Below are 13,134 nucleotides of genomic sequence, written 5' to 3' on the forward strand. Positions count from 1 at the left end.
GCCCCGCTTCTTCCCGCTAAATCGGCCGCAGGTTCCGGCAGAAGCCTAATTGCGGGTTTAACTGTAATTTTCCCGTCTCGCCTCCTTCACCTACACTCTCTCCAGGCGTCTCCCCCGCACATCCTCCTCCACCCACCTGGTCTCTCCCTAGACGGGCGTGCGCTCGTGAGAGACCCGGGGAGGGCGGGAAGGAGGAATCCGCGGGGGGACAGGGTGAGAGCCGCTAGCAGGAGGGATAGGACCGGCACGAGGGGGCTGCGGGGGGGAGGGGGTGCGGGCAGGCGGAGGGAGCGGCGGGAGGAGGCGCTGGGGAGGAGCCGGAGGCCCGGGGACGGCGGACGAGGCTTCGCCCGAGCGGAGCGCTCTTCGTCTCGCCGCGCAGTCTCGGAGCCGCCGCGGGCTCGTGGGGGCGCGAGGCTGCCGAGGTGCGGGCGGGAGGGAGGCCGGCTCCGGCGCGCCCCGCGCCCGCGCCTGCTGACAGCTGCAGCTGGGCTCGCGCTGTCCGCTCCCGGCTCCGCGGCCTCCGCCCCCTCGGGCTCCCTCCCCTCCGCCTCTACCCCTCCTGCCCCGGTGCGGATCGTTTCGCAACTGCTCGCCTCTCGCCCCGTGCCCGGCTGTTTTCCATTTCCCGGCCCCTCTTCTTGAGTACTTTGCGCCTGCATCTGGGGAGAGGGGATAGAAAGGGGTGGGGGGAGCGTCGGGAGGAGAAGAAGGAAGCGAGGCCCGGAGGAGGAGGAGGATCGGCGGACAGCAGGGAGGAGACCCCACGCCACCCTCTCTGGTCATCTCCCCTCCCGCCCCGCCCCTGCGCACACTCTCTCGCCGGCGAGCTACTTTCGGACGAGGAAAGTGAGGGCGGCCCTGGGTGACAGCGCCGCGGGGCGAGTCCCGGGGAAGCCGCGCGTCTGCTCTCGTCTGGTCCGCCGCGCTCGCAGCCAGGGGGACAGCCCGGACCGAGGATGGCTTCGACTACCACCTGCACCAGGTTCACGGACGAGTATCAGCTTTTCGAGGAGCTCGGAAAGTAAGCGCCTTTGCCGGGCACTCGCACGTCCCCTTTCCAGCAGAGGGCGGGTCGCGTTACCCCCGACCCACGGGCCTCCCGCGTGGGGCGAGGGAGTTAGGGAGACGGGAGGAGAGGGAGGAGGGCCCCGGTGTGTCGGCTCGGAGGAAGGTGTTGTCTTTAGTAAGAGGAGGGGACGACGAAGGGGAAAGACCTTCCACCCCGGCGGTGGCCCTTTCTGATAATCCTTAGCCCACCTTCTCCCGCTCCCCCACCCTCCTGCATTAGAGACTTAGTGGATTTACGATCCCTGCAGTTGTAGCTGTCATCCTGAGAAGTGTGCGCGCGCGTGCGCGTGTGTGTATGGAGAGGAAACAAGAACCCATGTAAAATGCAACATAGATCACGTTTTCTGTAAATAGAGATGCCGCCGGGTTCGCCGGCGAGTCAGCCCTACGACCCACGTTCAGATGAGAACTCAGTGCCCCAGACGGTGCCATATTTATTGATGCCGAAAGTTCAACTTGGCGTAGAGTCTGTTTCGCATCCAGTAGTTGTTCTGTCCAGGAAAAGAACCTCCCAAAGGAGCTCGACCCCCTGTCCCATATCCACTATTATTCCTTGCACTAGATGACCCGCTTATCATCACCCTTCCTAGGATTTGCGTGAACATCTTCGAGTTCTCTGGGAGGATTTATTTACACCGGCAGTGGGAAAGCCCTCTGGAGACCGGGAGAGTGCTTCCCAGGGGTAACCTAACGTTGTATGTTGTTTAAACGACCTTCTACACCTGACCGACAGAACTACTTGGCGATGTTAAGGAAGGGACAGGAGACCTAGTGAGAACCTGTGCAAAGGGACCTAGGGGCCGAGCCGTGAACGTTAATTTATGTAGCATCAAACCCAGCCCCAGTTCCTCTATCGCTAATGTCGAACATTACTTAAGAGGTGCATTTATGTGTGTGTTGTTGTTTTCTACAGTTGAATTAAAGGACTTGTAAATATCTTTTAAATGTAATGAAGATCATATCCCTATATATTTATGTTGTCTGCTGTTAAAACATGGAGAATATGTCGGAAGAGCAGCTTAATTCAAATCTCTCCCCTCCCCCAGCCCAAAACAGGGCAGAGAGAAATCACCACAGCAGGATTTGTTAAACCACACACAAATGTTCCTAAGATTTATTTTAATGAAAACAATCGCCATATTTACCTACTTGGAGCCACATTAATTTTTTTTTCCTACCAAAATAAATAGGCAGCAGATTTTTGCTGCTCCTCTTCAGTTCTTTGCAGGATTTTTTCTCAGAGCATTTGGTACTGTGTGAGTGTGAATTGTAAAATGTTTTCAAATTTCATATGCAAACAAGAGTCGTCATAATTGGCAGTTCCTTTCATTTTGTTGATTAATACTGTGTGCTCCCGGTTAAGTAAAATTTATTTTTGTTTTTCAACGTTAAAGAAGGTCTGAGTTTCCAGGAAGAATTGTTCGTTTTCTAGATATTACTATACGGTGCACTGATACTTGACAATTCACTAAATTCAATAAAAATACTCAGATGTTAGTTTTTAATAGAATTTCAAGCTGATTATATTGATGACCTGCTAATTATTGGTTTTCAGGGGGGCATTCTCAGTGGTGAGAAGATGTATGAAAATCCCTACTGGACAAGAATATGCTGCCAAAATTATCAACACCAAAAAGCTTTCTGCTAGGGGTGGGTATTCTCAACCACATATATGTTAATTGTGCATTTGTCATGTTGATTGTTGGTTCTGTTGTATGCTGGTTGTGTTCTGTGTAAATAAGTTAGTTATAATTGTAGCTGTAGGTATCATATTACGTTTTGAGATTGTTTCCTTTCTGAATGTTTCTTGGTTTGTGCAGTTTAAAAATGTGATCAAATACATTGTTACTTGATAAATTGTTATTAAAATCTTATCTTTTCTGTGGGTGATAGCATAACTAACTATATTTTAAAGCAAATAAATGTCACTAAGTGCATTTTGCCTTTAGCTCCACTGTGAAATAACTTTCAGAAAAACCCTGGAATGGAAAAATGTAAGTCTCACAACTGTCATTATTCCCTTTAGCTTTTGAGAGAAAAAAATAGGTCATAACTCAGTTAAATCATGTATTTCAATTGTAGTTACACTTGAACTTAATTCATTAAGGTATATTTAACAGTAATGGCTTTGGGAGGAACATTTTATGGTTGCTATATTCCAGGAAATTTAGCTTGATTTTGATGTTTCTGTGTGCAGTTTAGATCTTTACTTGATCATCTGCAGTAAGACTTCTCACTCATGTAATGTATTTTACACATGCTTTATAACTGCAAAGATAATTCATACTCATAAAATAGCTGTTGACATAAGCAAAAAACTTGGAGGGGTCTCACTGCATTCTTTTTATTTTGTTGAACTCATGCAAAAGTACTTATACTGAAAGGTTAGGCATTCCAATTATTGTGAGCACGTGTCTAAGGTATTAATATTTTCATGGGAATTTATGGTTTGATGAAATTAAAATGAAGAAAATGCCATAGTGTAAGCCCATTTCAGTGACCTAATTTAAGTAATGAGAAAAGAAATTCCATCAGGACTGCTTTCCTTCTTTAATTTGTCTTCTAAAAAGTGTTGCTTCCTGGTATCTGGTATCATTGTGTCTGGTCTCTGCCATGATTTTTTTGTTGTAGATTCTGCTTTTAGTGTGTACTTTAGGTTGACATTTCAGTTTACTCATTTAAGTGAAAGTTTATATTTCTTTTACCTGATTTTAATGAGTCTGAGGACCATCTTATGTGTAAAAGTAAGCAGCACTGTAGATTCCGGACAGGAGAACTAATGGCATACACGTTATGCTCAATTATGTTCTCTTTTTCCACTTCTCTCTACTCCACAGGAGGATTTTTAATGGTGAAAACGAGTTGCTATTGTACATGACACTTCAGTGTAGAAAAGAAAAATGCAAAAATGTAGTCAGATTCTTTCAGTGCGTATATAATTCCTTCCTGTATGCTTGGTACTTTTGGCAAGAGTGGGAGTATCAGTTCTTTTAGAGGTGTTAGAACACCTATCCCCTATCTTTCTGTGGCTTTAAAATTGTCTCTTAAAGTAAATGTCTTGTGTTTCATTTTTACTAATTTCTTAATTAGAATCATCCTTTTCATCCACCACCTTTCATACCGGCTCCACCAGGACGGTAAACACCCCTGTCTCTGCTCACATACGTTTCCCTTTACTTTTGCTTCAAACGTGTGAAGATAAGTCTTCTCTAGGCTGCTGAAACCCTTGCTGCTTTTCTGCTGATGTTCCTCACTTGTTCAAACTCTGCTTTCAAGAACAATGTACCCCGAAGCTACCTTGCCCCTTCTGGATTTAATGATCTTAATTGTTCCAGTTACATTTAGGAAAGTAGTCAGGGCTAAAATGCTTGCTTCATGTTCTCCCTTTGCAATTTTCTTGTTACTTTGAACAAGTTTCTTAACCTGCTGAAGAATGAGGTGAAGAAGGTGACTCTGGAACTAGATGCCCTGGATTTAAGTTATGATTCCTCTACTTGTGATTTGAGTGATCTTGTGCAGTTTACATACTTTACATGAGCCTTACTTTTCTCATCTGTAAAATTGAGTAATAACTCTTTTATAGGATTTTTGTGACAAGTGACTTAACATGCATTCCATGAATATTAGCTGCTATTATCTCATTGGGTTGTTGTAAAGATTAAATTAAATTGTGACAATTTAAATTATAAATCTAGTTGTCAGGCTTGATTTACTTCTGAGAACCCAATTTGAATCTTGACTTTATTACTAGTGTACTCAGTATGTAAATTTGTTCTGTCACGTAACTTTTTTGACCTCAGGTTGTTCTTCAGGAAAGTGTGGGAAAAAAATCCGAGTATGGTGTCATGGGTTGTTTTGAGGATTCAGTGAATTTTATGAGAATCACTTCTAAAATGCAAAATGCTGTGTCAATTTTACCTGTTACTACACACCTATAAGATATTGTTGTACTTTTCCTTCAAAATGTTCAGTTTATTTTGTATTGTCATGCTGATTAGAGTAGTTTATAGAATATTTGTACCTATGCATGTATACATTTGTTAAACCTCTACTCAAGCTATAAAGTCTTAAGAAAAACACTATGCTTTCATTTTTTTTTTTTTACTATAACATTCTACGCCATCAAGGATTTAAGGGGGGCCCAGTACAGAGTGACTAGAATCACATGTGGCTGTTGAGTGTTTTGTAAGGAAGTTAGATACCTAGTTCATTCCTAAGAATAAGCAAATACAGGATGTAAAGAAGTCCATAAGGTTGTATACTAAGAGCTCATGGTTAAAAATATAAATTCTCCTTTCAGAGCACTCCCTTCCCAGATTATGATTTTAGAAAATTTCTTTTGCAGAAAAAAAATTTAAATAATTAAGGGGAAATGTAGAATGAAATGCAAAATAGCATTTACACCCCAAGGTAATGACAGTTTTGGTTTTTTTTGGTTGCACATGGCAGATTTTGTGAAACATGTAAATTTTTTGTACAAATTTTTGTTTGTATTTGAAATGCCTTTTATAAATCCCAGTTTTATGCCTATTTGTTTCAGTTCTTTAAGTGTAACATTACAGCTGAAAAAGAAAGGCCATTGTCTGTACATCTAAGACCATTAGAGAATTGCCAAAAATTTGGCTACATTACTGGACAAATTTGCACCTCCAAACATACTGTCACCTGCATTGTTCTGTGCCTCTATCTTGGTGGATTTCAGGCAAACAGTTTCAGTCACATCACCTCTCAGCTGTTAGTCACATACATCATGTTTGGGAGACTCAGTGTTGAAGAATTTTTCCTTTTGCAGTAACACATTCAAGGAGCATTTATTGTATGATTGGATCAGATAGAGAGGTACATTCCAATATAATTGACTTGTTTTTAAAAGAAAAATAGTGTAGATATGTTTCAAGCATCTGATATTTTATATGTAACTTCTGACCTCTAAATTTTTTTTTTGTCAGCTTGCTAACATTTACTAAGAAGACGTGCTTACTAAATAGTGGATAGTGATAATAGAATTTTCTCATATTATTAGGATGAGAATGAGAAATTATCATTTTGATCAATTAGGTTAGTAGTTAACAAATGCTAGTTTGCCTTGCTGTTTTGATTTTTTTGTCTATGTTGATGTTCTTATAACTGTAAGTTATTGTCAGATTATGAAAAGTCCATGAAGGATTGTGATTGCAGTTCAGAATCCAATGGATTGAAGCTTCTGATGGTTAGATGTCTTTAGAAATAGTACATGTGATTTTCTCATTTTAAAACTTGTGGTAAACGATTTTTTATGGCACTACTGATTTCTTGACGTTCATCTCATGATGAATTTTTTGATCTTTAGAAACCATTTTTTATGATATAGTCTGTGATACACCATGTTGTTATTTTGTAAAATATTAAAAAGTACAGTGGAAGCTAGAAATAATGTTATTACAAGTATATTTTACCTCTATTGCTGAAGTTAAAAAGGGGTTTCATTTTATAGTTCTGTAAAATTTCAGATACAATGCAAGTGGATAATTTTGATCTTTGACTTTGCTGGCTTTGGTAAGTCCTAGATTGATATTACTAGAACATGAATCAGGATTTTATGAACTGTTTGACCATGTACACAAAATTAGGTCTCAGCTATGAAATCTTAATACTGCATATATGTTCCGAAGTAAGGATATCAACTCAATGTAAAAATTAAAATATAGTAATTACTTTGAGTTTTTTCCATCATAAATTATGATAAAGCACATAAGAGGATTTTTTTGGACATTTAACTCCTTTTGTTAATTAGAATCTTAATCTGTAAGTCTTTTTCTTAGGTTGATACAGACGCAGGCCGACTCCTAGTGTCTCTAGGGCTGGGTTGGTATTTCTTTTTTTTTTTTTTTTAAGATATCTGACCCTTCTCATTTATTGGAGTATGGTGTGTATAGTGTTCTTTTTTCGTAAATTATTGACAGTTAATTGATGGTTTACATGGAAGGCTGTGTTAAAGCTTTTAAGTTATAATAGTATCATTGAGTGAACTGTACTGTGATACAGTAAATGGAGTCTTAGCAAAATGTTTTTACTCTGAAATATACCTTTATATTTTACATTACTTTATAGATTACTAGGCACCTTCACAAAGGTGACCTCATTTTATGTTTTTATTTGATAAATATTTAATGATAAAAGTGGGCAGAATGTTAGGAATAATAAGGCCATCTACACAAATAGACATCATAGAAGATATAAGTGGTGTTTTAAGTCTAGCATGAATAAAGTGCTGTGGAATTTCCAAGGAGGAAAAGATTGTTTCTGCCAAAGGAGATGAAGGAAAGCTTTTATATAATATAAATTTAAATATTTAAAACCATAATGCAGATGGGTTCAAGTACCAAAGTCTAAATAAACAATTTGGAGAGTGTTCAAAATGGTTTAGATATCTGATTATAATGAAAGTTAGTTTATTCTTTTGGTACTTTTGTTAAAACTATCAGTAAAAAGTTGTTTTTGTTGTAGGAAATTTTTTAGGTTATGATTTTTAGATTATAACATTATGATTCCAGTTAAAGTAGGTATCTCAATACTTCTTAAGGTGAACTCATAGACCTTGCATCTGCTATAACCTTTTTCTTTAGGATAGGGAAACGGATAGGTTTGGAGGAGGGAAAGCACAACTCTTTTGTTTGGTTTTGATTTTGAAATCAACTATTGTTGTTTGGGGCTTCCCAGGTGGCCCTAATGGTACCTGCCAATGCGGGAAACATAAGAGAAGTAGGTTTGACCCCTGGGTCCTGGAAGATCCCATCCAATATATTGCATGGAAACCCACTCCAGTATTCTTGCCTGGAGAATCCCATGGACAGAGGAGCCTGGTGGGCTACATTCCATAGGGTTGCAAAGAGTCAGACAAGACTGAAGTGACTTAGCACGCATTGTTGTTTATACACAATCACGGAACATTATAATTGATTTTTTTTTTTTTAGTTAGGTGAACCCTTTTTCTAATACTGTCTCATGTTAACAACATATGAGATTGCTTATTACTACCAAAATCAATAACAATAATAATAAACGAATAGAAATGTTATAGCCATTATTTAAAGAATACCTTCTAAGTGACATGTATATATTTACAAGACATTTTATTTAATCCACATTGCAGCCTTTAGAGTGGCAATATTATCTCCATTTATAAATAGTTACTCAGAGTTACTCTTACTAAATGGCAGAGTCAAGAATTTCAGCCCAGTTTTCTGTCTCTCTAAAGCCTGAATCTTGGCCATCACACATCCTGCTTATTGCTGTTATAGAGAACTTAACCTTTCTGTATTGATCTGTATGTGCTTGACTCATCTTCCCACTAAACTTTGAGTTCCTTTATAAAAAGCACTATGTCTTATACATTATTTATTTCCAACACAATGTATGGAATTGACTGTTTGGGTTTCCAGCTTGTGAGAGAAGATAGTGTTTTAATTGCTGCACTAACATAAGATCAAATTGAAGTTTCAAAAGGCATCCCCATGCCAATTTGTGAAAGGAAAACAATGTAGTAAAAAATCTTATTAAAATGGTAGAAAGTAATTACAGAAGAATGAGATACTTTGGTGAACTTAATATATTAACTGATTAAAAATATCTTAATATACAATGAGTTCCTGGGATTACTTCTTCTAAATGATTTACTTGTTGGTCAAAAAAAGCACTCAGCCCTTAACCAAAGCCCAGGGAAACCTGCTCACAGAGGCATTCTCCTTCTCTGGCTCATTTTGTTTGGTCAGTGAAGAACGGAAGACAGATGTTTCTTGCGCTGTTTCTTCTTGGACAGCACCATTATGTGTGTCAATTCGCACGGAAGTGTAGCAAATGAAAGAAAAATTAAAAACTGTTAAACTTTTTATTGTTGGAAAAACAACTCTTAGGTATAGCAAGTAGTGTGTGCTAACTTGCTTTAGTCGTGTTCAACTCTTTGCGACCCCATGGATTGTAGCCTGCTAGGCAAGATGCGTACAATAAAGGACAAAAATGGTATGGACCTAACAGAGAGAGAAGATATTAAAAAGAGGTGGCAAGAATACACAGAAGAACTATACAAAAAAGATCATCATGACCCAGATGCCACGATGGTGTGATCACCCATCTAGAGCCAGACATCGTGGAATGCAAAGTCAAGTGGGCCTTACTTAAGAAGCATCACTACAGAGCTAGTGGAGGTGATGGAATTCCAGTTGAGCTATTTCAAATCCTGAAAGATGATGCTGTGAAAGTGCTACACTCGATATGCCAGCAAATATGGAAAATTCAACAGTGGCCACAGGATTGGAAAAGATCAGTTTTCATTCCAATCCCAAAGAAGGGCAATGCCAAAGAATGTTCAAACTACCACACAATTGCACTCATCTCACACACTAGCAAAGTAATACTCAAAATTCTCCAAGCCAGGCTTCAACAGTATGTGAACCGTGAGCTTCCAGATGTTCACGCTGGATTTAGAAAAGGTAGAGGAACCAGAGATCAAATTGCCAACATCTGTTGGATCATCAAAAAAGCAAGAGAGTTCCAGAAAAACATCTACTTCTGCTTTATTGACTATGCCAAAGCCTTTGACTGTGTGGATCACAACAAACTGGACAATTCTTAAAGAGATGGAAATACCAGACTCTGTTTCCTGCCTCCTGAGAAATCTGTATGCAGGTCAAGAAGCAGCAGTTAGAACTGGACATGGAACAACAGACTTGTTCCAGATCCGGAAAGGAGTACGTCAAGACTGTATGTTGTCACCCTGCTTATTTAACTTACATGCAGAGTACATCTTGCGAAATGCTGGGCTGGATGAAACACAAGCTGGAATCAAGATTGCCAGGAGAAATATCAATAACCTCAGATATGCAGATGACACCACCCTTATGGCAGAAAGTGAAGAAGAACTAAAGAGCCTCTTGATGAAAGTGAAAGAGGAGAGTGAAAAAGTTGGCTTAAAGCTCAACATTCAGAAAACTAAGATCATGGCATCCGGTCCCATCACTTCATGGCAGATAGATGGGGAAACAGTGGAAACAGTGGCTGACTTTATTTTTCTGGGCTCCAAAATCACTGCAGATGGTGATTGCAGCAATGAAATTAAAAGACTTACTCCTTGGAAGGAAAGTTATCACTAACCTAGATAGCATATTAAAAAGCAGAGACATTACTTTGCCAACAAAGTTTCATCTGGTCAAAGCTTTGTTTATTCCCGTAGTCATGTATGGATGTGAGTGTGAGTTGGACTATAAAGAAAACTGAGAACTGAAGAATTGATGCTTTTGAATTGTGGTGTTAGAGAAGACTCTTGAGAGTCCCTTGGACTGCAAGGAGGTCCAAACAGTCCATCCTAAAGGAACTCAGTCCTGAATATTCATTGGAAGGGCTGATGCTGAAACTGAAACTCCAATACTTGGGCTACCTATTGTGAAGAACTGACTCAATGGAAAGACCCTGATGCTGGGAAAGATTGAAGGCAGGAGAAGGGAATGACAGAGGATGAGATGGCTGGATGGTATCACCGACTGGATGGACATGAGTTTAAGCAAGCTCTGGGATTTGGTGATAGACAGGGAAGCCTGGCGTGCTGCAGTCCATGGGGTCACAAAGAGTCAGACACGACTGAGCGACTGAACTGAACTGAGGCTCCTCTGTCTATGGGATTCTCCAGGCAGGAATACTCAGTGGGTTGCCATTCCCTTCTCCAGAGGATCTTTCCCACCCAGGGATCAAACCCACAAATAGTATAAAGGTATGAAGGGAATGGAACCCACTCCAGTATTCTTCCCTGAGAAATCCCATGGACAGAGGAGCCTGAAGCTGATATGACTGATAAATATAGTGTCCATAGCTTTTAAGGGCTGTACTAGAGGTATTCACAGGGCCCTCCGTGTATAGTAGATACGGGTTGGAGGTGATTGGTATCGTAGATTTCCTGAAGAGATTTATGGGTGAGATTGTGTTTGGAATGATAAGTGAACCTGACAGAAAAGGGAGAAATGGTTGGCCAGGCAGAGGGAAACAGCCTGTTCAAAGGAAGAAACTCCTGATCTACCCTGCAGATGCAGCGAGGACACCTATACTGTTGAAATCCTCTCTCCTTTAAGACCCAATTCAGGCATTGCCTCCTCTGTGAAGCCGTCTCTGACTTTTCCACTCCTCCTTTGCTTCAGATATGATTATTTTTCTTATCCTCTGAATAGCTTTTTCATGTTTCTTTAGGAGCTTGTCACACTTCTCCTCTTATATTGTGGTTATTTCTGTTGTAACTTTCAAGCATTTTGTGGACATTTTAAAACTTATCTTTGGATCTGTGCCTGGCACAGTAATTACAGTATTGAATATACTTGTAAATGTTTGTTGAATAAATGGACAACTGAATGGGTAAAAAAAAAGATTGTGTCTCTTGAAATAGACTTATGATTAACAAAAGACTGCGACATATGAAATAAATGAAAATTGACCTGAGGCTTTCGTGTCAGGTGGTATTCATTAACTGAATGAATTAATTCCCAGTTATTCACAATTTTCTAATTATTCCGTTAGTTTTCAGATGACAGATTATCCTTCGTTGGAGTTGGACATTCTGTAAATTCTGTAAATTTTGGGGCAACTGTATATAAATTCTTACTGCATTTTCTTTTTTATTAACCATGTGAAGTGATTCAATAATATGGGGTAGCATTTTTATTGTGTGTCCATCAGTACCTCTTCAGTAATGCCAGATTCATGTCATTATTAAATTTTAAAAAATGGGTTTTAAAATTTTTGGTTCGTTCTTGGCTCAGACGGTAAAGCATCTGCCCGCAATATGGGAGACCCAGGTTCGATCCCCGGGTTGGGAAGATCCCCTGGAGAAGGAAATGGCAACCCACTCCAGTACTCTTGCCTAGAAAATTCCATGGATGGAGGAGTGTAGTGGGCTACAGTCCATGGGGTCACAAAGAGACACGACTGAGCGACTTTTCACTTTCACTTCTCCAAAGGTAGTTACTTTTTCACTTATCTTTTAACAGAGCTCACTTCGAAAAGCATTTTTGTAATGTTTTATAGAGTTTTGGATATGTGAATCATGGATATTATTTGCTTAGAGTGATTATTGGATATTTTAATAAAGGTAGTTAGAGGCTGCAGTGTCTATCAGTTCTGAAACTTGGTAAAAGGACTGCAAAGTGTACTTATTTCAATATTAGAAAAGGGAACACATCTTAAAGCGTTTGTGTTTCCTCTTCAGGGAACTTTTTTTTGTATGATATGTAATAGGAAATGGGGAATTTCACAATGCTATAACTTTATAGTTTTGTTATATATTTTAGAAAATATGTTCTTTTCATGAAAGAATTTTGATCATATTTTTAAATGGCAGCTTAAAGGTCAGGTGTGGCAGAAGTGATTTGTGAAATTCAGCTGAACATTCTGGCCATTTTGTAGAAACTATGATGAATTTTTTATTTTAGTAAAACAAATTATATATGCTTTTATATCAAAGGTTTATATATATAAAGATTATAAAGATCATATTTGTTGCAGAGAGACTTGTACACTTTGGATAAACCTCTAAAATCCATTTTTTATTATTTGTTACCAATTTAGATTAGAGATATTTTAAAATATTATAAAAATGTTACCGAATTGGGGAAAAACAGAAAGAAAACACATTCAAAGTTAAGTCACCCCAAACATTATTGTAAAGATTTTGTTTTCTTTCTTTCTAATTTTTCAGAATACTGGACTTAAATACACAATTTTTTGTCCTGTCTTTTGACTTAATTTTATAAAGTTTCCCTATGTGACTACAAATCCTTTGAATTACACTTCACTAAGTAAAACATCAGTTTATTATTGCTGTTTATTATTATTATTCTTTGCTATGATAAATGACAATAGTAAATGTTGTTTTGTAAAACTTTTTCATATTTCTAATTCTTTTCTTTGGGAGTATCCATAAAGGAGAACTAATGAGTTAGAGGATTGAATTATTAAAATTCTTGATAAATGTTGCCAGATTGCATTCTCCAGGCTTTGTACGTTTCTGCCAGTAATACTTAAGTTTGCTAGTAAAACTGAATTTTG

At 39.2% G+C, this 13,134-nt stretch overlaps 1 protein-coding gene across 8 annotated transcripts in view; it reads left to right on the forward strand.

Moving 5' to 3' along the window:
- Positions 1-313: 313 nt before the first annotated feature.
- The window catches only part of CAMK2D (calcium/calmodulin dependent protein kinase II delta), a 300,110-nt gene continuing 287,289 nt past the window's right edge, over positions 314-13,134 (forward strand). For 5 of the 8 annotated variants that reach the window (XM_065907119.1, XM_065907123.1, XM_065907121.1 and 2 more), the window contains exons 1-2: positions 314-1,024; positions 2,627-2,721. In XM_065907119.1, the coding sequence (XP_065763191.1) occupies positions 960-1,024; positions 2,627-2,721 (160 nt within the window). In that variant the 5' untranslated portion in view covers positions 314-959. Of the gene's footprint in view, positions 1,025-2,626; positions 2,722-2,797; positions 3,066-13,134 lie in introns of those variants that run through there. The other 3 variants (XM_065907124.1, XM_065907125.1, XM_065907126.1) reach the window with 3 other exon arrangements.

The sequence above is a fragment of the Muntiacus reevesi genome, chromosome 16 (assembly GCF_963930625.1).
Source record: "Muntiacus reevesi chromosome 16, mMunRee1.1, whole genome shotgun sequence".
NCBI lineage: Eukaryota > Metazoa > Chordata > Mammalia > Artiodactyla > Cervidae > Muntiacus > Muntiacus reevesi.